Consider the following 25,501-nt stretch of genomic DNA (forward strand, 5'->3'; position numbering starts at 1 on the left):
CTATTTTTTTATGGGGGTTTGCAACAGCAGAGGTCATTATCAACCCCCTGGGGTGCCGGGGTTTTTGGAAAAACAAAAACAAAAAACATCCAGTGGCCCGATATTTGAACCCAGAACATTACAGCAATGAGCACCATGTCAATACATTAACCGTAGCAGCCACTGGCCTATACCCCCTCCCTATGCTATTCTGTCTAATAAGGGGATGGCTGCGGACATGGAATCATTATTTGTTAGAAAATGTTAGACATGTGTCCCTGTGTTCTTACCATGGGCCTTACAAGCCTAGAATTTTTTAAAAACTAATTTAATTTTCTCATCAATTTAATGTTACTGGGGAGAATGCATGCATGGGCTGGGTTAGGTAAGGTTGGGAATGGTTAGGTTTCAGTTAGGATTAGATTAGGTTTAAGATGATGGACACGTTAGGTTATGGTTAGACCAGATATTTATGATTCAATGTTTTGCTATGCAGCGGAGAAAATATGCCTGAGTTAGGTGAGTTTTCTGCCTTCATTTTGTCTGAATTTCTGGGTTATTATATATCAGTTGTATTTTTTACATACAATAAAGAGTACATACATTATTTTTACATATATATTAGACATAAACAGAATTAGACTAAATTAATTAGACAATTAAAACTTACAAAAACCAAAAGATGCTTCCAGGAAGTAGGCCAAAACAATTTTTTTGTTGAAAATAAACATATTTCCCAATGTTCTTGCAAATGGGCCCTACGAGCTGAGAATTTTTTTACAAAGGTAATTTAAATAATTAGATATGGTTTTTGGGCTGAATAATTTTTTTTTTGCATGACTGTTTGCATCATCGATTTTGCGTTACTGGAGATTGGACTGGAGGATTTCATTTTGTATTAAGCACCTTTTAACACAACACATCCCAAGTGGCAATTAAAACAAAATAAAAAACTTCCACATGATGACACACCTGCAAGTCAACTGTCTCGCTGGTTGAAGAAATCTTTGGCTACCTTTAAGGTCAGCCACAATTAAAATGTTGACTACTAAATTTGATCTAATTTTTTACGTTATTACAACTGAAAAGCTGATTATTTCTTACTTAATTATGTGTCAACTGCATCTAGATTTTATGTCAATATAAGTAAGAAAAAAGGTGAAATAAACACTCGTCAAAGGTTTTATTTTATNAATGATTTGAGTCATTATAAGTGAGAAAAATTATCATGAAATTAACAAAAACTCCTAAAACTTTTATTTTATATCTCCATTTCTAATTTATTTACTGAGGCCAAGTTTATGCCATTAAGTGTAGCTTACAAAGTTCTAAATTCCTGTCAAATTCCTCTAGATATCAATGGATTCATTTAAAGTTAACACCATTTTTTGTTATTAGTGAAAGCAATACAATTGTAAGGGGAAAAAGTTTGAGAGAAAAAAATTAACTTTTGATTTTCTCAAAAATCTGTATTCGGTGTTTTTTTTTTTTTTTTTTTTTTGAGCAAAAAACAAATATGAACATTGTTTCTTGCTAAAAAATAATGTATGGTGTGTAGTGACTATTAATTAATTATTATTTAGAGATTGTGAGACCAGACTGCATCTCACAATCTCTAAATAACTGAAAATAGTATTTTTTTAAGTTTTTTTTTAATTTTCTCCAAAATTTGTATACAGGGGGTGCAGTAAAAGAATAAAACTTTGCTTCTTGCTAATTTTTTTTAACCTACTTTGCTACATCACTCAGTCACAAATTATGTATTTCAATATCTGCCTGTATAATCCTACATATTATTTGTATATACTACATTTTAAAAAAATCTATCCTTCTGATATGTAATAACCTTTGAAATATATGCACAACTAAGGCAGAAATACATAATAAAAAATTAAACGAATTACATAAATTTCATTTAAATCGCTGATCCCATGTCCATAACCTGGTAAGTAAAATAACAATATTTAAACCGTACTACCTTTATGTGAACCATTTAGTTTCCCAAAAATGAAGAATGTTTTATGTTACCATTCAACGATCTTTTCAAATATATTCTTCATTTTTGTCTCCCTGGAGTTTCATTAAACAAAAAACTTTTTTTATATTTTTGTGGGAGATTTCAAAGTATGGTGGAGGTAATTAGATCATGCCCAGGTGATTTTTCTATTATCACTGTTATTATCAAATATAAATAATAAACTAGAATTGATGCCTTAATTTTCCAATTTAATTTTTAATAAAAATAATGACCTGCATAAAAGAACTAGAAAATTGGTGTTACTATTCATTCATTCTTGTGCTTCTTTGAACAAAGGCCTTTTTGTGCATTCATGACAATGGTCATTTCTGGGTAGAAGGACAAGAGTAAAAAGCCAATTAAAATAGCAGTTAATATATTGTCTTTCAATGTAAAGACAAAAAGTAAATAGTAGTAAAGGAAGGGAATAGTAGTTTAATATTAGGGGGGTTGTAATTTGCATACAGTTTATAAATAAATCTGCATACACAAGAAAGGTTTTCTTTTAAGAATTTTTTCTGAATATTTTTCATCAATTCGAACGCATAATATTACTGTTATTCTATTTGCAGGGAGAAAAGAGAGAATCATGCAGCCAAATTACATGCATAAAGCAGCCAAAACCCCCACAAATAATAATAAATACTAACTTTGTGAATATCCTGTCCGTTTTATATTTTTTGTTGATCGATACCTAAATAAGAATATTTAACCAGCACAATGAACAATTGCATACTACAACTATACAATAAGAATATTGGAAACTTACCACCGATTCATTGTGGATTTTTTATGTTGAATAAAAACTAAGCACAAACTGTATTCCAAGACTTTAGATTTATAGTCACATATCACAGACCCACACATACACGCGCGCACAGAATTCTTTAAAATTGACAAAATGAACCGAAATCACAGGAAAAGGAACACTTTTTCTCTGCAATATGAGAATTTCTTCTGCTGGTTGTAAATGATACAAAAACAAATATTCTAACAAGGAAAAATAGTTTTAATACTATACATATTCCCTGTGAGGAAATCTTATATATAGAAAGAAAACATAACAAAACTAAATATACTGCCATATTGTATAAACAGTCTATAAATTATGAAAAATAAAACACATACTTACTTGCAGTAAAATTAAATTTTACCTTGTGAGGAAGATAACTTAATTATATGTTTATTATAAAAAGAATTGTCACTTTCAGTTGATCAACCGTGATACAACTTTTCAGTATGCTAATCGGTTTAATACCAAGTTGTTTTTTTTAAATATTTCATAAATTTGAAAAACTGATTTTATGTTTTTAAGATGTAAACAAAACAAATCTACAGCCAAAAATTCTTACCTCTGAATCTGTAAATCCTTTGATATCTTTGTTGGTTGCTCTAGGCCTTCCTCTTTTTCGAGGTCTTTCTTCGTCGGACTGCTCATCAGTTGATTCATTGTCCTCGCCTTTTTTCCTTTTTGATCTTTTACCAACACCATCAGCTGCAATAAAGAAAAAAATGGTTTTACTCGGCCTATCATCAGTAGATAAAATATCAATAATAGTTTATAATGTTTAAATACTGAACTGAAATTGTAAAAATCTCCTCAATCTTTATTATGGTAGGTTTAATAGCATAAAAATTATATACATACCATCACTTTCAGAATGATTGAGTTGCTGCAGAGTTTTACGACTCCTTGGGGGTAAATACAGATCTTCCATTTCTTTAGCTCGTTCTTCTTCTTCAATTTTTTGCCTATATGTTTCTGGAATTATTTCATCCTTAAAAAGACACGCACAGATTATTTAGACATAAAAGCTTTAAACTTATATTCAATGTATCATTTTTGTCAAGGAAATTGTGGAAATTCCTTTTTTTTAAGTTCTCTCATTAACAAATAAGCTGTAAATATTTACCCAATCTCTTGTATCGTCATCTGCTTGATCAATTTCACTTTTAGAATCTTTGTCCTCTTCAAAGGCAAAACTGGCTACTTTGAAAGCAGATAGCAATTCATCACCAACAGTAGGAGGGCATTCATCTCTTGTTTCTGCTCTCCTCAAGATTTCATCAATATCACACTGAAATATAACCAATATTAATATAAAGCATAGAAAAGTACAGGGTGAGTTGTCTTTTGTTCCCCAACTTTTTCTTTTTATTTATTTTTAACAGGGCTTTTGGGGGAAAAAATCCCGAGTCACAAAGTTTTATACAAAGGTGTTTTATTTAACACATGGAACTTTTAAGACTAATTTGTAAAAAAACTACATGTAAATGTTTTCTAACATCAACAAAAATTTTAAAGAAAGTTTAATTTTTTGTATGGTTTCTCATGAATCAAAAAGTTTTGATCTAACTATCCAGGAAAACAGGGTACCAATAGGAACTTGATTATTTCAAATAGTAAGGTACTCATCAATTTTTTTTTCTTCACAAAAATGCTCAAATAAAAAAAATAAAAAAAAAGGAACAGAAGTTTCAACTCACTGTATATTTTACATATTGTATAGAAAAACATACCATCGGCTCTTCATCACCATCCTCTTCGTCTTTAAAAAGTTCTTCAGTGCCGAATTTAAGAATAGCTGATAGCTCTTCTTTATTGAAAGGAGTAGTGTTTGAGCCAGATTTTTTGTCAAGCACAGTTCTACCAGTAGTGTCCATTCTTTGAATGACCAAGTGGTCAAGGACCATTTTTTGTTTTGCTCTTTCGACAATATTTTCTTCTACAGAACTTTTTGTTACTAACCGATAAATATTTACCTGATATAAAAAAAAATTTGTTGATTATCTATTCTTGATTCTGTATAAAACAAATTAATTACTTGATTTTTTTGTCCTATTCTATGTGCTCTGGCCTGAGCTTGAAGGTCATTTTGAGGGTTCCAATCTGAGTCGAATATTATCACAGTATCTGCTGTCGCTAAATTTATTCCCAATCCGCCTGCTCTTGTTGACAAAAGGAAGCAAAAATCTGGCGAGTTTTCAGCATTGAAATGGTCGAGTGCTTGTTTACGAAGCTCTCCTTTAATTCCTCCATCAAGTCTTTGAAATGGAAAATGTCTCAGTTGTAGATATTCAGCAATAATATCTAACATTCTGACCATCTGGGAAAAAATCAGCACTCTATGCCCTGTTTCTTTTAGCCGAACTAACAATTTGTCCAAAAGCAAAAGCTTGCCGGAACCGCGTAAAAGTTGCTGGAAGAAATATACCATTAATATTTCAAACGGCAAAACAAAGCAAAAACTATTCTTAGATACCTGTAAAGATTCTTCATTTTTAGCTTCATTTTCCGAAGGTTTTATAAGGAAAGCATGATTGCAACACTTCTTCAGTTCTATTACGATATTTAAAAATGTGCTTGGAGATCCTTTGATACCTTTACGCAAGGCAGAATAATTTTTTGATAAAATCCATCTATAATATTGCTTTTGAACTGAAGTCATTTCTACTCTTAAAATTTGTTCGACCTTGCAACCAAAATCACAATATAAATAAAAATATCACAGAAGAAGAAATAAAAGTGGAATCAATACATACTTTAGCAGGAAGAGATTTTTCCACATCTTTTTTAACTCGTCTTAATATATAAGGCTCTAATTGTTTGTGTAATTTTGTATAACCCTTATTTGCTGAGTTGTCATGTTCTCTTTCAAATTCTTCCCAATTGTTAAACCTTGAAATGGAATATTTTCATTACTCAAAAATTCCCTTCATATTTTTAACATTTTTCATTATTATAACTTACTTTTGGGGCATAATAAAGTGCAGTAAAGCCCAGAGTTCTTTTAAACTATTTTGCAGTGGTGTGCCTGTTATAAGTAATCGATGATTTGTGTCAAAGTCTTTCAAGGTTTTGTACAATAAAGAATCATCATTTTTTAGTCTGTGTGCTTCATCGACCATCAAAACAGCCCAACTTAAACTTCCGAGAAAGGACTTATCCTTTAAAACTATTTCGTATGTTGTGAGTATAGCATTAAATTTGAGTCTTTTTGATCCTTCATAGCACCATTCGTGGTTTCTTATCTAAACGATAAACAATAAAAAAATAATACAAAAATACAATAAACTTAATAAATTGTTAAAATTTTAACTTACAACATCACGTGATGTTACATCACCGATATAGGTAACAACATTCATTTCGGGTGCCCACAGAGAAAATTCTCTTTGCCATGAAGTCATTGTCGATAGAGGAACAACAATTAAAAAAGGCCCGTATAACTGATGGGCAAAGAATAAATAATATATCGAACATATAGTCTGAAACAGTGAAAAGGGAGTGTAAAAGATGAAAAATGCAATAATACTGTCATTTAGTCTGATCTTTTACCTGGATGGTTTTACCAAGACCCATTTCATCTGCAAGTATCACTGAATTTTCTTTACACCAAGAGTGAACTAACCAATTTAATCCACTTATTTGGTAATCTCTTAGAACAAGAACCTACACATATTAATAAGATATTTAATCTAATATACTTTTACTTTTACAACAGTATTTGTTTTGAATATACAAGTAAAATTGTTGACGTGTACAAATTAAAGGTAAATTGAAACAAAATCTGGAAATTTAACACGTTCGTTACGGGTGACATTCTAGAACAATGAACTAAGCCCTTCCCCATATGCAGACGTTGTTCAAGAAAAATGCACCTCTTCTAGAAAACCCTCGCTTTTTGTAGCTTGTTATAGGATGAGGGTATTTTTAGAATTGAATCGATGTCACAGGCCTTAGTATTGCTTTGTCAACATTCCTGCGAAGACCATTTTATTATTTGACCTTTTAGAAATTTTTTGACTATTTTTTGAAAAATAATTCTATTTTTTCCCATAATAGGTTTTTTTAACATATAGTTGTGAAATACATTTCTCTTGATGGTAAATCGTTTTGTTTCCCCAAAATACTTTCATTTGAATCGAAGACAGAATGTCAAAGGAATTTCTTGTTCTTTCTGGCCCTTTTGCACCGTTTTTTGCTTGGTGTAATTTTTTATTAATTGTAAATAATTAGTAAATATGTAAGTATTTTGTAAATAATTATGAATAATTAGTATTATTTTTTTAAATAGTTGTAATTTTTTTACCACATTCATATTTTATTTAATATGCTTTAAAAACAAATATGTAAATATATATGAAATAATTGTGTTACAATTTAGTTAATTATTTATAATTCTCACAATATTATTAATAGTTAGTACGTAGAAATAAACAATCAAGTCAATTTTTTGATAACATACAGGCATGCATACATAAATAATGAGTAGATAAACAATAGATATTGCTGGTGCGACATCATTCTAGAACAGTGGGCTTAAAAATCTAAAAAAAGTTAATTTTTTGTATCAAATCTTAATCAAACCATTTACGAACCTAAATAGATTTTAAAAAACATCTACATTTCAGAAGGGTCTTTACAAATCACTGCCATAACAAACGTATTAAAAACAAAATAATTTAAAAATAAGTAAATAAAATAAAACAAATAAACAGCACTACAATGCAAAGAATCATCCAGTAATGACTCTTCTAGGCCAAGTCTCACTGCCCAGCAGATTATCAGGCCACTGCTGCTTTAATTTCCTGGGAGGATTATTGGGAATAATACGTGATGTTAAGGTTAGGACTAAGGGATTAGGGTGTAATGAAAGGGATTTGTGGAATTTATGACATCTTTCTCAAAAGATATGTTAACATTATGGGTTGTATAACTGGATACACAGAAGGAGCGTTTATTATTTTTTGGAGGATTTTGGATTTACAATGGTTAGTTGGATATTTGGTTATCCTGTCCAAATGGGCTTTATTATCATGTTGTATATCAGTCATTTGTTGTGAAGTGTCAGTTTTGATAGTTTATCTAGTAGTCATGAGGTGATTGAGGTAGGTAGGTGTAGGTTGGTTAGGTTTATGGGGCTTTGGGATCATCTTTATAATGTAAAACTTCCAATTAAGGGAAAATGAGTAGTTCTTAGGACATCGTGATAAAGATACATTTGGAAAAGTATGGCTTTTTTTGGGAGGAATCTAAGGATTTGAGCTTTTATAAGGTATACAGGAGCTTTCTTTTTGGGAAGGTTTTTGATAATACACTGGACCTCTGAAGGACGAAAAGCTTTCGGGGAAGGGAAAGAGGTAGTGATTGGACTAGTTCTTTCAATGATTTCTGTATGTTCAGGATCTATTGTCAAGATGAGGGCGGAATATTTAGGAAGTGTTGAGCAAGGAGTGAAGCCTTTTCTTCGTAAGACTTGGCTCATGGTACATTGTCATTTGTGATTTGTCTTCAGTCATTAGTTGTGTAAATTAAAAATTTAAACCTACCTGATCTCCTCCCATATACGTAGGCTGTTCATCAATTTTAACAAATTTTGGCCTAGATTTTAAAACCCGGCACATTTTGCTGGGTGTCCTTCTTGATTCTTCTCTTTCTTTGAACTCTTTGATTTTTTTAGGCCATTTTCGTTCAATCAATGATGCATCTTCCCAAGTAGCCTCGGAATATGGTAAAGATTCCCACTTAATGAAATATTCAGATTGATCTCCAGATTTTGATTTTGCTGGAAAATATTAATAATAAAACATAAACTTGCAAATTTCAGTTGAGCTAATTTTCAAAACTTGGTGGCTCTATGTTTTAACTGACATTCACAAAATAAAATAAACATTAAAATTGATCATAGATTTACCTATTATTCTTTCAACATGGTTGTAACTTTTAAGTAATTCTTGCTGCAGTTCCAGCTGGCATTCATGATATTCAATATCTTCAGGAGTAGTATGTTTCTTCCAAAATCTTATTTCTTCCTCACGCTTAACAAAATTTTCTAATTTTTTTACTCCTTTTACCTACACAGAGCAAATTAATAATAAAATTAATTAATCTTCTAGATTATCTGTTTTGCCCAGGCCTTGATTTTAGGCCTGATTACTCAAAAAATTGAGTTTAAAATGTACAATCCAGTCACCTGACAAGATTTCATAAATAGAATAATCGAAAATACCTTTTGTTCTTTCAGTGATTCCTCTGATTCCCATGTGTTGTGGATGTGTGACCATCCTTTCCATTTAATTAAATACTGTACTTCTGTGGTTTCAGTATCAGTAGGATCACAGTCATGATTCGGATCACCATTCTCTTCAACTGCATAAATAGTGGTTTGATTTCCAACCACTAGAAAAATTGTGTCATACTGATTAGCATATCATTTGTGTATGCATTATAAAAATAAAGATTTACATACCTCCTTTTTTGCCGATTCGCTGTGCAAGAACTTTTTCAATAGTTTCGGAAGTGTCAGGAACAGGTGGTATATCAATTTCTGATGGTAGCTGGTCCAATAATTCATCGTCATCTGTCTTTTCTTCATCAGAAGCTTCTTTATAACTCACGGAGGAAATACCTCGGCGTGATTTAATTCTAAAATGCAAGCATTATTAAATACAAAATAACAACAGATGCCAAATAAGCTTCTACCTCTTGCTGCTGTCATCATCTGATTCATAACTTGAATCAGATGAGTCTGATGAAGCTCGTTGTCGGGCTCTAGGTTTTGGTTTATTTTTTTGTGGACGAGGGGGTTGACGCCTACCAGGTGGTTTGCTAGGTGGAGGTTTTTTATCTTCTTTATCAGTTTCGCTATCATAGCTTGTGTCTGAATTCCAGCTTAAAGGAACATATAAAAAGTTATGACAGGACAATATTTCCTGATTTTAAAGTGTATATATTAGTTTCCCCCTCTTAATAATATTGTAAATGATTCTATGTCCATCTTTATAATATATTTTTAATATTTTTCAAGTCCATAATAACAACTTGAAACTTTTGCAACTTGCATGTACAAACTTTTAGGTAAAATATTACTTACTCTTTGGGTGAAGAACTAGATTTCTTTTTAGATTTTTCACTGTCATCACTGTCACCAGCTAGAAGACGATCTGGCTCTTTCCTTTGTCTGTTAGATCTTCGAATTCCATAAATATCAGGATTCTGCTCCCAGCACTAATTTTTAAAATTAATTAATTTGTGATTTAAAGGACAAGTATAAACACATTTTTTCCCTTTTATGGGAATGGCTTGAGACTAGTAATACCTGTCAGTAATACTAGTAACGCTTTAATCAAAAATTGGTAATTCCTATTTCACGATTATGAATACAATTTAAAAACCTTTTTAATAAAAACCGAAAATGTTCCCATTTTGTCTAGAAATGAAACATAATTTATTGAAGTTGTATTATTTTTACAATCTACAAGTAAAATTTAACTTATACACATTATAATACTATAATTTAAAATTATATTTACCTGTTTTATATCTTTCCCTTCTCTTTCGGGAGTTGGCCTGGGACTTTTAGATTTTGAATCAGAATCACTTCCTGAACTCTTAGATGAAGATGATGAAGAACCAGAATCACTGTAATAAATTGCTTATTACCATCTTCAATTAATTCTCATACAAATAAATTTGTAAACTGCAAACTGTTGATTACAAAAACAAAATGTAATCAAACATAATGCGATCCCCCTCCCATTCATACAAGTTATGCTGTGCATCTAAGGCCCAAATATTTCAATAATTCCTCAGTCAAAGTCCAAAGGTTCAAAGTATTATAAAGATAGATTTAATTTGAATCTATATTATAAATATATTATAAGTATTGTTAAGTACTTGAGGTAAATGCACTAGGATATGAAGCACTGAAGAATGATAGAAGCATGTATACATGAGGTGCACAATTGTGGCACTAAACTATAAAAGTAGCTAGGTAGTAAATTAATTTTTTTAAAATATATTGTTATTATTGAAATGGAATTAAGGCTCATGGCTTGCCGTGAGAATCGCCTATAGGTGTCCTATGGGCTTGCCACAGTCCATCGTTGGACTTCAATCTTGTCTCGTCCTGCCCACTGACATAAGGCTTTAGGCTATAGACAAACTGTACAAGTAATACCAATTGATTAACAATTTATAAACCGGCTTGTTAAACCACAAACATAAACTTAAATTAATTGATTGGATAAACTGTACATAAAAACAAGATATTTAAAATATCTAGTTTTAAAATTTGGCTTGATAAATGACAATAACACAAATAATTAAAATAAAAGTTAAGTTGAAGAGTTTTTATGATGTTTATAATGTATAAAACTAGTTCATGACATTTGAAAAACATGCTTGTTATCATAAATTAAAGATTAATTGTTTGAACATAATTATCTAGCCATAGTTTGTTTGTTTCCGATCATTTACCTAGCCTAGTCTTGGCCTGTCAGATGAAAATGATCTGAAAAGTTCAAGAGACAGGCCCATCACCCCACACAACTCAAGAAGAAATCTAAAAATTATGATTTATAATATAACTATCACATTAACACAAAATATCTAAAATTTATTTGTTATAATTTAACTATCAGATTAACTGGATGTTTTTTGGAGAACGGTGCCAGTATTCTTCCATCAAAGAAACCCATTTTCGAAGAGATTCAGGACCAAATTCAGGATCACTGAGATCCGAACCCGCCCCAGACTGCCCACTGATGAGTGCTGTATCAATTTTCATTGCAGCAACCGGTCCCCTTAAGCATCAAAAAATATGTCCAGTGGTGACGAAGGGAATCAAACCCACGGTTGCAGAATCTACTAGCTGAGTCTTACCGACTCAGCTAGTCCCCCCTATGCACGAGTTAGAAATAGTTAGGTCGAATAGGGTTAGAGTTAGGATAGAGTCAAGGACGGGTTAGGCTAGATCGGGTCAGAGTAAGGATGGGTTAGGAATATTTAGATCAAATAGGATAAGTGTGGTGATTAGTGACCGTTAATCGATAATTATTCAGAAATCATATGAGACCGCATCTCACGATTTCTGAATAAATAGGATAAGGTTAGAGTCAAGGATGGTTAGGCTAGATAGGGTCACGGTTAAGGAAATATTAGGAATAGTTACGTCAGGTAGGGTAGATAGAGTCGAGTTAAGGACAAATTAGATGAGTTAGGCTAGAGTTAAGGTTGAGTTAGATTAGATAAGGTCAGAGTTAAGGACGGGCTAGGTGAGATAGGTCAGTGTTAAGGACAGGTTTGGAATTGTTGGTTAGGGTTAGNATTAAGGTTTTCAGTTGAGATAAAAAAGTCAATGGCACGAGCGGGATTCGAACCCACGATCTTCGGCTAGATACGCCGCTGCTCTACCACTTAATGAGATGGGAAGTTAGTGTCCGAATGGATTGAGGTCACGATAGCTCAAGTGGTAGAGCAGCGGTGTATCTAGCCGAAGATCATGGGTTCGAATCCCACTCGTGCCATTGACTTTTTTATCTCAACTAAAAACCTTAATTAATTATTACAGTTAAGGTAGATTAGGTTGGTTTAGTGTACAGTTACAGTCAATGACAGATTAGGTTAGATTAAGGACAGGCTAAAAATGGTTATGTTAGCTAGGGTTAGATAAGAATTAAAGATGTGTTATGAATAGTTAGATTAGGGTTATTACAGTTATAGTTAAATTACTTTCAAACCTGCCAGAATACTGAGGCAAGAGTTTGGAAGATGACTGAAGAGATCCAAGCCATTTGAGTTAAGGTTTTGAAAAGTTAACTATTGATACAAATGAGTTGAGTGAAGATTTACTTTTATCATATTGTCAGTGTAAATTAATACATGTTGCCATTTGACCACCATAAATAAAATGTAATAAAAACAAATTTATAAAACCGATTATAACATTTTCTAACAATTGTCAAATCACAAAATCAAAATTATTTGTTGTATTTAACAAACATTTATTACACAAAGCCAATTAATAATTTAGAAACATTTTAAATTTCTTAAGAAAATGCATCATTGAATTAATAAAAATTGAAAATTATTTATTGAATTGGATAAATATTCATTACCATAGAACTAATTCATAATATATAAACATCTCAAAAACCAAATCAGTCAAAAGCATCAAATCTGTGGGGGAATAAAAAACTTAATTAATTAATAAAATAAACATTTACTATAAATTAATATTCATTAAAAAAATTGATTAAGAGAAAAAAATTGTGAACATAAAAATTAATTATTAAATTATAAAGTATTTGTGTTCATAAGAATATGAAGTAATTTGTATAAAGATTTTAGAAACTAGGCTGTTAAAAAAAGCAATAATTAATTAATTAACCAGATTAACAATAATTAAATCAATTAAAATAATTATTAACTGAATTAGTTAAACAATTCTGTTCATAAACATTTTATTGACTTGAAACGTGCTTCTTTTTTCTTTTATTTTTTATTTTTTTAAGATAATAAAAATTTGTATTCAGTCTTCATCACGATAACAGAACTGCGTTATGAGTAATTCTAAGAAATTAACATAATTTCATTTTGTGTTTCAAATGGTATGAGTAATCAGAAATGCTTGATAAGGAATGCTGTTAATCAAGGTCTGTATCAATTATTATGTCATTAAAACAATTTGTATTAGTCACAAACCACCTGCCCAAAATCAAGATTATTTAACGCTCAAGTATTAATATGGTATGATTTATAATTATATTTTAAAAAATTAATTTAAAAAATAAATAAAAATTANATAAACATACGTTCGTGCGTGGTGCATTGTTTCAAAAAAAAAATTTTTGTTTTCTTTTAATTTTTTTTTTTTTTTTAAATCTGCCTAGAGGCTCCATTACATATTTCCCGTTAAGTCAAATTTCACTTCAAATATTAAAAGAATCATGATTATATTTCCTTTTATTATTTACTCACATTTTATAATTAATTAATTGTATACTTGTATGCCCTATGTTCATCGAGGAAAAATTGTTAGTTAAGCGTTTTCAAAATGAACAAGGGAAAAAAGAAAAAAGAGATGTATTGGAAAATTTTGAAATTTGAAAATTCATATGGTAATTCGTTTAGGTTTAAAGAACAGCAAATAAACTAATATTGATTTAAAAAAACACTAGAATAAACTAATAAAAGGAACAATTAATTTGTAGATTGTCTAAATTGCAATAAAAAAACAACAAAGGTATTACATTAAAATATTAGGTCATATTTGAATCAATTTGTTTCTGAGAATTGGGTTTTATAGAAAACAATATATATACGATTATCTCTACATTTTTTTTTTTTTACATTGCACTTTAAACAGTTGATATTTCAGGGACACAATGGATGTCATACTCTAGACAAAAGTTCCTTGCAGAAGATTTATCGCATTAGCATTAAGCAGTGTTATCGATGCTAAGTGACAATGAAAAAAAAAAAAAATCCAAAACCATGAATTTATAGAAAAGCCATACAAAAATGTTGAAATTGTTCATCATAATCTCAATGTCTTAAGCCCACTAAACAGAATTATTCAAAAATTCTGGCGAAAGTCAGGAAGTACGCCATGGATGATAGGTGGTAATCAGAAGGTACAAGATTTGGGTGGCAAGTAAGGAAGATCTAATTCCAACTCCCCGATTTCTGATTTAGAGTCTTGGGCATGTGGACATGTATGGACTCGTGTTATCAAGTTGAAAAAAAATTTCCTATTCAACAGGGATCCGATACCAAAGATGAGTATAGTAAGTTGGACAGAATAAACCTCTGAGGTACCTTCAGGGACCAACTCAAAATTTTCAAAATGTTTTCTTTTAACTGGTAGTCCCTGGCTTAATCCACTGTTTTAACATAAAATTTATTTTTCATCATAAATGACAATTCGATTCATGAAACTCATTTGGGTTCTGCAAATTTTTCTGAAATTTTAGCCTCCGTGGTATCAATTTTACAGCTTCTGGAACTTAACATGTCATGTAAGTGCCAGAAAACAATCCAATCGGATCTTTTTCTACATATTCTTTCAGACTTAGAATCGAGAAACCTGGAACACCCAGTCCGATGTTTATTTTTATGGGTAAAATTTTTTTAAATTTCCTGAACCATGCCTGGTCAGCACAAATGGAAACTGTCCCCTATGCTTGACTGAATTCTCTAGCAACTTTTTTCCTCTTTCGGAAGGTGTTCTCCAAAGAGAGATTCTTATCATCTGATAACACATTACTCAAATAAGTACATTTTCAATGTTTTCCCTCCTTACATTTTGTTAAGATATAATTTATTATTAACTGTTCGCACTAGGCCTCCAAAACTTTTCATATAAATCAAGTATTTCTTTTCTTTCTTTTCAAGCCCATCTTTGACAAGACGGAGCCATGCTAACATTAATTTGAATCATCAAATATTGGAATCAATTGAAAAGAAATAAGACTGTAGGGCGGAGGGGGAGAAGTTAACAAATTCACAGAACTAATTGTAAACATAATTGGATGTCATGCTGAACCAGCACTGGTCACTGGGCCTGTCTTCACTTGCGGTTTGATGAATAAACACGTTTCAACAACTTCAGTGACAAACAGGACTCAGTGCCGGTTCATCATGAGTTCACCAACTCACAAAACAGACAGCATATATTCATTTTAACACTGCCTAAGAGAAATGGACCTATTCAGCTTGTCTGTCACAAGTTTTTTGTAATGTTAACATAGTGCCCTCCCATAAGTAAAGGTAATCTTCCTTGCTGGTGCATGTGTAACTAAACAGTAAACAGAGGATTCCCTTATCGGAGGTTTAACTACAGAACTAACTCATGTTAAATAGGTAAAAAAAAGTACATGTACTTCTTGAATGATGTTTAATGTAACACTGGCTAAGTAGTGTATTTTAATCATTTGAATAACACAGCAAATGTAAACACTAGAGGTATTTGCATTGTAATTTTTAATTAACATTAATATTTTTAACAGATCATATTTTTTTCATCTTAGTATTTTATTGTCATATAAAAGAAGGAAAAAACGCAGACTATAAAATAAATAGGTTCGAATGAGAATTCCATTAGTATTATTTGTTTACAATAAAACCTGTCGTCTGCGCATGAATCTGTCAATTCTGATGTTTTAATATTATGTTTTAATAATTGGAGAAGTTAGCTCACCTGTCTGAACCAGATCCGCTGTTGGAAGACGAATCGGAATTGTTTGTGTTGCTACGCTCCTGGTCGCTTTCTGATCCAGAGTCATCCCCAGAACCATCTTGTTGCTGGAAGAACGAAAAAAATGTTACAGTCAAATGGCCAGTTGTAACAGACGCTACCACACGACTACATAAAAAACTGTAAAGACATATGGAAAGCTTTCAGTTTACTCAATAAGTATCGAGCTGGTGTTTACTCGAAGGCCAATGAGGAGGAATCAAATTGAAAATCCTTTGAAGGAAATTGAAGAAACTCTCAAAGAGTAATGGAGTCGAGTGTTACATTTCGATATGAAAGAGGTGAAAAACAACAAAGTATAAAAGGTGAAAATCTTGTGAAAATTGTTAAAACTTTCTAGTTGAGTAGGATGGCTCTTCCTTTGTTCATAATAAGACAGGTAAGTTCAAAATAATCTTCAAAAGACCGCCTGTTCGCATCTGGCACGAGTTAAACGCCGAAAACCGATTACATTTGTCAAAATTGCCAATTTGGGTACACTTCGGATTTTGGAGATTTTTCGCCCAACGGTCCCCCGACGTTGGGGCTACGTCGGGAAACTAGTTTTTGGACGAGACGCCTTATATTCACCGAGATACCATTGATTTTCGGATGTAAACAAAGTCGAGCCGTACTCGTCTGTGAAGGAGTTATTGAGTAATTTCCAAGGCCCTAGAGTTCTGAAACGCACCCGACAAGGCCTGGATGGTACAGAACACCTCGGAAAACATTTCCAATGGGAAAATCCTCCGATTCCAACGATTCAACCCTCGTTTTCGACTGTCATTTCCCTCAGGTTATGTTCTGAAATAAGACTTTTCCCAGGGGGAAAACGAGATCAGGCCCGCAGGGCGGAGAAGTTATGCAATACTCCGAAACATAGAAAATAACATAAAAAACTATAACAAATAAGTAAGACACTGTTTATATTTACCTGTGACATTATAATTCGTTGTTTTCGGTCAACTTTCACATCTAGTAAAACAGTCGTAAATAATAGTTAACCGTTTTATTTTGAGATGAAAACAGCCGAAATACGAACGGTGTGTATTTACAAACTGATATGACAAAACTACCTCCGTATTAGCACATTTTCACTCGATTTTTCTCTTTAAGGCCGATTTCGAATATAGCGATTGGAGTGAACTGGTTTTCTCGACCCTCGTTGGAACTGCTGCAAAAAGGAATCTAGATGACGCTTCACAACTCAAAATTAAACAAAATACAATTTATTTGAGTAAATACAAACTATTGTAACGGTTCTCGGCTCAACAACATAAATGCTACATAATGGACCACCACGCACTCAGTTCGGCCATTTTCTGTTCGCCTTGAACGGAATTCCCAGAATGCCTTTCGGCCGATTACGTTCGCGACCACGGACAAAGAGGTGGACCAGCCGTCAGATCACCGCCCCCCTAGCCCGCCAATTTTCAACCTACACAAAATATTCTCTTTTTTGATTTCAAATTAACAATTTTAACTTCAAATTAACCTTCTTCTACTTCAAATTTACTCTTTTTTATTTCAAATTAGTCTTATTTAACTTCAAATAAATCTTGTTTAATTTCCAATTAACCATTTTTTATTTCAAATTGATATTTGAAGTTAAAATTAAAAAAAGGCTAATTGAAATTACACAGAATAAATTTAAAGTTGTAAAAACCTAATTTGAGTGAGCGCTCACAACACGACACACAGTAATGACACATCTACATAGAAAACAAACACTTTGAACCCTGAAGAGGATCTCAATAAAGATCGAAACATTAGCAAAGAAAAGGATTTTTTAAACTTACATCACACCAGACCGTATCCCACGATCTCCAATTAATAATTTGAAGTTAAAAAAAGTTAATTTGAACTAAAAAAAGGGTAAATTTGAAATAGAAGACGGTTAATTTGAAATTAAAAAGGTTAATTTTATATTAAAAAGAATGAATTTGAAGTTGAAAAAAGCTAATTTGAACGAAAAAAGAGTAAATTAGAAATAGAAGACGGTTAACTTGAAATTAAAAAAGGTTAGTTGGAAATTAAAAAGAATAAATTTGAAGTTGAAAAAAGCCAATTAGAAATAAAAAATAGTAAATTTGGAGTAGAAGAAAATTAATATGAAGGTAAAAAAGGTTAATTTGAGGTTATAAAAGCTAATTTTAGATTAAAAAGAATAAATTTGTAGTTGAAAAAAGCTAATTTGAAATAGTCAAAGCTTTTCAACTCAATTAAGACCTCAGATAAAATGTATATATTGGAAGTTGTAAAAAGCCAATTGGAAATTAAAAAAAGTAAATTTGGAAATAGAAGATGGTTAATTTGAAGGTAAAAAAGACTAATTTTAGATTGAAAGTTACATTTGAAGTGGAACAAAGCTAATTTGGACTAAAAAAGAGTAAATTTGAAATTAAAAGATAAATTTGAAGTTTAAAAAAGCTAACTTGAAATAGTTAAGTCAAGGTAACTCAAGTGGTTAGAGCAGCGGCGTATTAGGCCGAAGGTCGTGGGTTCGATTCCCTCTCGTGATGCTAACTTTTTCATCTCAATTGTTGAAAATGTTGTAATTATTTAAAAATCCTGTAGTTTAATATAGTTTATAATAGAAACTTTTTTAATGAAATTTTTCTTTCTTTTAACTTAGATTTAGACCAGTTATGTAAGAATTGAATAATGTGAGCATATTTTTGTATGTCTGTTAAAATTGTATAGAAAGTATTAAATGAGTCGAGCATCTAATAGTTGTCAAAGACTTATTTGTAGAGTTTTCGTTCGTCAAGTTACAAATCATGAATATTTATAATTTTCTAATGTACAACTAAAACTTCATTTGTGCCCGTTGGATGTGTTTACATAATAAATATAATTTCTTGTATATTATGGTATTAAGACAGAGTATGTTGGAATCGTACAATGACGAACATACTTCAATGACGTAGCTGGAATTTGCGTATGTTCTGTTTTGAACGTCCGATAAGTAACCTCTTCCGTTGGGCCTCCCTATTTAACTTCGTTTTTTGATTTTTTGTCAATTCAGAAAATTTCATATTGTCGGCGTGTTCCCTATAAATCCAAGAACATTTCTCAGATAACTTATTCGTTTTAGCTTAGGAAATTTCAGGGAGTGAGTATATCAAGCGTTCATTATCATTTCCAATTTATTTTTATATTTATTTAGCAAATATTAAAATTACTTTTTAATGATTTGTTTAGATGAAACAAAATAAACTGTAGTGAGATTTCTACATATGGTCTGCAGGATTTTGTGTTTGACAAGGGTAAAAGAGCTGGGATAGGCAGACTAGATTAAGAAGTCTGTTCCCCGACTCTTTCAGTTTTCTGCCTCAACTTAACTAAGTGTTGTGTCGCTACTGAGTGTATCATTTGCTTTTCCAATCCTTCACTTTTGTATTACTTCTTAAACTGGAGGGAAGGAAAAATCCTATTTCTGGAATTATTCGATCCTTCTGTTATGAAATTTCTAGCTTATTGTACGTTTCTCAGTTTCTTGGTTTAGTTCAGTTGACTCAATCCTTCTCTTAAGAAGGTTCTGGCTTATAGTACTTTTCTCAGTTCCTTTTTTCAATTGACTTGATCCTTCTCTTAAGAAGGCTGTGGCTTATGTACTTTTCTCAATTCCTTAATTCAGTTGACCCAATCCTTCTCTTAAGAGGTTTCTGGCTTATTTTATTCTTTTTAGTTCCTTAGTTCAGTTCAATTGACCCGATCCTTCTGTTATGAACGTTCTGGCTTATTGTACTTTACTCAGTTCCTTTGTTCAATTGTGCCTGTTCTCTATTTCAAGTCCTTTGACTTGATCATGTTAAGAAGTTTCTGGTTTACTTTATTTTTCTTAGTTCCTTAGTTCAGTTCAATTGATTCAATAAATCTCTTAAGAAGTTCTGGGTTATTGTAGTGTGCCAAGTTCTCGAGTTCAGTTCCTTTGACTTGATACTTTCCTTAAGAAGTTTCTGGCTTATTGTAGTGTTTCTAGTTCTCAAGTTCAGTTCCATTGACTTAATCCTTCACTTAAGAAAGTTCAGTATTATGGACGTTTCTCAATTCCTTAATTCAGTTGAAACAATGCTTCTCTTTAGAGGTTTCTGTCTTATTTTATTTTTCTTAGTTCCTTAGTTCATTTCAATTGACTTTCTTTTCAAAGTCACTTTCTCCGTTTTCTTAAGAAGTTTCTGGCTCATTGAACTGTTCCTAGTTCTCTAATTCAGTTACATTGACTATATCCTTCTCTTAAAAAGTTTCAGACTTATGTAATGTGCCTAGTTCTCTAGTTCAGTTCCATTGATCGATCCTTCTCTTAAGAAGTTTCTGCATTTATCATAGTTCCTTAGTTCGGTTCCTTTGACTCGATCCTTCTCTTAAGAAGTTTCTGGCTTATTGTAGTGTTCCTAGTTCTCTAGTTCAGTTCCATTGATCGATCCTTCTCTTAAGAAAGTTTTGGTGTATTGTGTTGTTTCTAGTTCTCTAGTTCAGTTCCATTGATTCAATCCTTCTCTTGAGAGGTTTCTGCTTTTATCTCAGTTCCTTAGTTCAGTTCAATTGACTCGATCCTTCTCTTAAGAAGTTTCTGGCTCATTGTACTGTTCCTAATTCTCTTTATCAGTTCCATTGACTGGATATTTTTCTTAAGAAGTTTCTGGCTCATTGTACTGTTCCTAATTCTCTTGATCAGTTCCATTGACTGGATATTTTTCTTAAGAAGTTTCTGGCTTATTTTACTTTTCCTAATTCATTTCGATTAATTTGATCCTTCTCTTAAGGAGGAGAGTAAGAAAATAGAGAGAAATTGCTAAAATCCCTGAAAGCAATAAAAAAACCTTTGATTGGTAATCAGTGATTAGTAATGATATAATTAATTCCTAATGTCTTTAATGTAACAAATAATATTATTATCGATTTAAACAATAAATGTGGGTTAAGTCCAAAACTAAAAAATATTGAGAATTATAGGGTGTTGTGATATTTTTGATTGGTAATGTAGTTTTCAGACTAATCATCAATTATGATATGACAACGTGTAGAGATTAGTGACCGTTAATCGATAGTTATTCAGATATCGTGAGATGCGGTCGGGTGTGATGTAGGTTTCAGAAAAACATTTTCTTTATCATGCCAACGCTTCGATCTTTTATTGAGATCATTTTCAGGGCCTGGGATTTACATTTTCTCATCCTAAATGTATTTGTTAAATGTAAACATTGTTTGTAAATATGACATAACACAAAAAGCCTCACTACAGTTTCGTATGTAAGTTAAGTAGCTAAACCATATTGAAACTGTCTGTCAATCTGTGAAGAAGAAATTTTTCTGGTGTAGTATTATACATATATATATTTTTTTTATTTCAGGAAAAATGATCGGCCATTGAAAAGACAGTGAATTTGAAGGATTTTCAATTATTTTGAACACATCTAAATGGAGTTGTTTTTTTTGGTATAGTGCAAATATAGATTTTTCAGAATGATTCAGTTTATATATAAATTATGTAATTTTTATTATATATTTTTAAGAAAATCCAATATCTGCAATTGCTTTATTTATCTCAAGGTGATCATTTAAGCATTGAACACTAATGGATGTATAGATGACAAAAAGGATATAATATTATCTTTTTAATAAATTTCATTATCAATATTATATTTTCGTATCAATAGTTCTAATAATATGTGAAATACACAGAAAAAAATGGATTGAAAACATGTTATACAAAAAATAAATCTTATTGAAAATATGATGAATTGTATAAATTGGGAAACAGTGAAGTAAAAATCTGAATGGATGAATTTAATGTGGGACTTTCACTGAGAAAAATATTGTAAATTTAACCAAGGAGTTACATATTTGTACTATCATTAAATTGGTATTGGAAAACAGATAAATGTTTTGGTTGTAACACATTGATGTTATTATATAAAATATAATAACATATTTAAAAAAAGAAACAAAACTATTTTTAGCTATTGTTGTTAAATTTGATACTGTATTAGGATTGTTGACTTAAATTTAGCAAAGTAACAATAAATGTCAGTTACTTTCCGGCTAACTTTAGATGGAACTGAGTTTTTATGATGTAGGGCATTGATAAAGCTAAAGCCACAAATTAGACTCATGAAATTTTATCATTGAGCATGAAAGCATTATATAATAGAAAATAAAAGGAAATAATTTAGGTATGAATTAGTATCTATTTTCTAAGTAAGCTTTTAAAAAAGGTATGGGTTTAAGTAAAATTTAATATTAACCGAGTTATTTCAACATGAAGATTGATTGCAAATATAATACAAAATCATTCCCTCTCGTATTCACTATGTTAATTCTGTTGCTTTACTTAAGTCATTCGCAAGTTGGAGAATATACGCAGAAAAGTGTTCCGAAAAAAACTCTGTCAACGTCTGTTTGGTGTCAGACTTCCAAATTTGGCAATAAAAAGTGTTCTTTTCAAAATTTGTGCTTCAACAAGTACTTAAAATTTCTCTTCGTACTGACAGAAAGTTCAATTTTATCAGGCGTCAAATTGAGAAAGGATTTGGAGACTATAAAGACGTCTTCAGTTACAAATAATTCAGCGTTTTTCCTGAAAATGTCAATTGTGTTTCCATCCCAATTTCCTTCTAACGACATTGAATGGTTTCATGACGATATATTCGCCTTGACGCGCTTCAAACCGGATAATATAATGCATGTTATTCACGATGACCTTTTACCATTGCACAGCTCATATAAAGAACTGTGCTTAGGTAATGTTTATGAGTGCAGTAGAAGGTTTCAGCTTGCATTTTTAGATGAACACGGAAATGGACCATTTATAGAATGGTACAAGGCTTACTCTTCCAAGTCTCTGATTCATTTTTCCTCCTTTGAACAGTCAAAGACTATTTGTTTTTCAAAACTGGTATTTGCAATAGATGAAGACACTGTGTTTTACCAGTATGGTTATAAAATTCCCCATGGCCCGGTGCATACAAGCTTGTCACCTGCTCTCATACTTGATTTTAAAAACTATATGCTTGGACATTTCAACATTAAACATGAAAATGTACCAAAGACACAAGTGTATACTTTGTTGTCTCGTAAGTTCAATAGAAAACTATTAAATGAAGCGTACATAATAGAAATGATCAATCAGTTAAGTCTACCTTCAAAACCATGCGTACTGACATTTGATGTAGTGCAAAATTCAACAAATGAAATTTTGACCTTGATTTCATCATCTTCATTATTTATTGGTATGCACGGTGCAGGTATGATGTTGAGCATATTTTTACCCAAGGATTCATCCGTTGTTGAATTGTTTCCATTTGCAATACACAAAGAATATGTTTCGCCTTTGTATGCATTGACAAAATTAAAAGGCCTACACTTCCGTTATAATTCCTGGACGAATTTGAATAAAAACAACTCAGTTTTACATCCAGAATATCCCAGTAAGCTAGGAGGTGTGAATCATTTGCCTCGAACTTATCAGCTCGATATTATAAATTCAAACAGTGTTCCACCAGTTTTTTGTTGTGACAACCCTCTATATTTGTTTTGGATGTATCAGGACACTATTGTCGATTCGAGTATAATTCCTGTTTTGAATAGTTCTCTCATAACAAAATACACTCCTGCTTTTATTAATAAAGAAAAATGGTTTTTTCCTGGTTCTGTTAGGAATTTCAAAATCGGTTATTTTGAAACTGTCTTATTCGCTTCTTGGTCTCCTCCTTTCAACACATACGGGATCAATGTGTCGTACAGTCTTTTATTATCTACACCGTTTAAAAATGTAACTTTGATCACTAATGAGGTAAATGTGACTTTAAATTTTAACAAGAGGCTAGATGCTTGCCACGGTTGGGTTTTATGCATTTTTGATGGCATTGAGGGCGTAGACACATTCTCAAAATGTAATGATACAACTTATTAATTAGGTGTTAAGCCTGTTTAATTGCCTACTATAAATGACAATCTGGTTTTATATTGTATTTTTAGGAAGAAAGATTAAAATCTTAATTGTGTATTGAAAAAACCTTGGCCAAACTTTTGTAATGCGGTGTTAAGTTTGGTTTTAGTAAGTTGGTATGTATTGCTTAATATAATCTTTAAGGCCAAGCAACATTTAGTTGCCTTTATTTTAATGCATGTATGTATAGACTGAAACTCGTGTTTAAAAATTATTGTGATATTTATTACATGTACATACCTTGATATACTATTGAAAATAAATGATTTCCTGAAGATATCACGTTGTTTAATTTAATATATAGTATCCCAAATATGTATTTTGTGAATAATCTTGTTTTATTCATTTAACCAAGGATATGATTGGTGTTTACTGATTTATATAATCTCAAACTGCACATGCATGTACTTACCACACATGTATAGAGTTGAGTCTGCCGGTAATTCCAGCTTTCGCGTAATTTACAATAAATCATTTGTAGTCCTCGAGAAACTCATCCTGGGTGTTGGCAGTCTAAGTTCAGACTTTGGTCTTATCCATAAAGCCCCTGAGGTTGTGTTCCAGGGGATACGAACGACTAGGTAATTTCAGCTGAAGCCCAACATTCACTTTTTAATATCCAAAAGTGCTCCCTTTTAAATACATTCTTTCCTATTTACTCAGGGTGGTGTAGTATTCGACATCTACATCATCCTTTACACATACTATGTAACTAATCTAATTGAGGGTCACTGGTGATCTACATATTCATGCTAATAAATACATTCATTCACAATATATACAAAGGGACACAATGCGAGTACAGTATCGAGGCGAGTATCTATGAGTACAGAAAAACATCCAAGTTTACTCTAAAAATGGAAACAGGGTACCCAAATACTCTGCCTATTCAATCATAATTCTGATATCAAGCTCAACTCTGCACATGTATACTTGTGTAAGGAATTGAGCTTGAGACTTTATCTGGTTTTGGCAGTCAGACCTCGGTCCTCGTATGAACTTAGGTTTCGACTTGCCCCAACACATGCACTCATTCTTTCCTATTTACATGTCATTTATTCCGTTAGGATGGTGGAACATTCAATATTCTTTCATCAGCCCATCACATTCATGCTAATAAATATTAATCCATATATGTTTCACAGTCATAATTGACCATATTAATTATTTCAATTAATTATTATTTTTAAATATATTGTATATTTCTTAATATATTCAATCCCAATCTACCAAGAACTATGTTCAATAAAAGAGTTCTGTTTTACTCTAAATACTCGCTGTGGGATACTAGCATTATTCTCATGTACACGCTCCCTAAAAGGAGTCAAGGAACAACAGCTTTCTATTAATTGAGACACATTGCTATTCCATCATCAGCCTTTACACATACTATATAACTAATCTAATTGTGTTTCTATGGTATTCAACATTCAGCCTTCTCACACTATACATTCAAGCTAATAAATACATCCCTATACACAAAACGAGCTATGTAACAAGGACTGTATACGATAAAATTACTCTGTTTTC

General features: G+C 31.6%; 2 protein-coding genes across 8 annotated transcripts in view; one reads left to right on the top strand and one right to left on the bottom strand.

The window, feature by feature from the left end:
• The window catches only part of LOC106671737 (chromodomain-helicase-DNA-binding protein 1), a 33,985-nt gene extending 16,608 nt beyond the window's left edge, over window positions 1-17,377 (bottom strand). For 3 of the 5 annotated variants that reach the window (XM_024226704.1, XM_014402679.2, XM_024226702.1), the window contains exons 1-20: window positions 17,267-17,377; window positions 16,952-17,191; window positions 15,982-16,085; window positions 10,313-10,421; window positions 9,874-10,007; window positions 9,483-9,671; window positions 9,250-9,425; window positions 9,010-9,179; window positions 8,695-8,854; window positions 8,330-8,565; window positions 6,336-6,449; window positions 6,101-6,265; window positions 5,748-6,028; window positions 5,540-5,675; window positions 5,260-5,469; window positions 4,822-5,196; window positions 4,517-4,759; window positions 3,910-4,074; window positions 3,645-3,774; window positions 3,349-3,491 (exon numbers count right to left, since the gene is read on the bottom strand). In XM_024226704.1, the coding sequence (XP_024082472.1) occupies window positions 3,349-3,491; window positions 3,645-3,774; window positions 3,910-4,074; window positions 4,517-4,759; window positions 4,822-5,196; window positions 5,260-5,469; window positions 5,540-5,675; window positions 5,748-6,028; window positions 6,101-6,265; window positions 6,336-6,449; window positions 8,330-8,565; window positions 8,695-8,854; window positions 9,010-9,179; window positions 9,250-9,425; window positions 9,483-9,671; window positions 9,874-10,007; window positions 10,313-10,421; window positions 15,982-16,085; window positions 16,952-16,960 (3,249 nt within the window). In that variant the 5' untranslated portion in view covers window positions 16,961-17,191; window positions 17,267-17,377. Of the gene's footprint in view, window positions 1-3,348; window positions 3,492-3,644; window positions 3,775-3,909; window positions 4,075-4,516; window positions 4,760-4,821; window positions 5,197-5,259; window positions 5,470-5,539; window positions 5,676-5,747; window positions 6,029-6,100; window positions 6,266-6,335; window positions 6,450-8,329; window positions 8,566-8,694; window positions 8,855-9,009; window positions 9,180-9,249; window positions 9,426-9,482; window positions 9,672-9,873; window positions 10,008-10,312; window positions 10,422-15,981; window positions 16,086-16,951; window positions 17,192-17,262 lie in introns of all 5 variants that reach the window. The other 2 variants (XM_014402674.2, XM_024226703.1) reach the window with 2 other exon arrangements.
• A 1,621-nt stretch (window positions 17,378-18,998) lies between these two features.
• LOC106672864 (protein O-linked-mannose beta-1,4-N-acetylglucosaminyltransferase 2-like) lies at window positions 18,999-24,250 on the top strand. 3 transcript variants are annotated; one of them, XM_014404637.2, is made up of 3 exons: window positions 18,999-19,132; window positions 21,375-21,459; window positions 21,537-24,250. In XM_014404637.2, exon 3 carries the CDS (start codon window positions 22,283-22,285, stop codon window positions 23,933-23,935), a length of 1,653 nt encoding a protein of 550 aa, XP_014260123.1. In that variant the 5' UTR covers window positions 18,999-19,132; window positions 21,375-21,459; window positions 21,537-22,282; the 3' UTR covers window positions 23,936-24,250. The 3 variants fall into 3 exon arrangements, with proteins under 3 accessions (XP_014260123.1, XP_014260113.1, XP_014260132.1); XM_014404627.2 differs by having other exon boundaries at window positions 21,375-24,250; XM_014404646.2 differs by lacking the exon at window positions 18,999-19,132 and adding an exon at window positions 21,162-21,273 and having other exon boundaries at window positions 21,375-24,250.
• The last annotated feature ends 1,251 nt before the right edge of the window (window positions 24,251-25,501 follow it).

This window comes from Cimex lectularius, unplaced genomic scaffold (genome assembly GCF_000648675.2).
Source record: "Cimex lectularius strain Harlan isolate CLEC.00 unplaced genomic scaffold, Clec_2.1 scaffold4, whole genome shotgun sequence".
Lineage (NCBI taxonomy): Eukaryota > Metazoa > Arthropoda > Insecta > Hemiptera > Cimicidae > Cimex > Cimex lectularius.

Coding starts and splice junctions, on each gene's coding strand:
- LOC106672864 (XM_014404627.2), top strand. CDS start 22,283: ATGAAGATTGATTGCAAATATAATACAAAATCATTCCCTCTCGTATTC.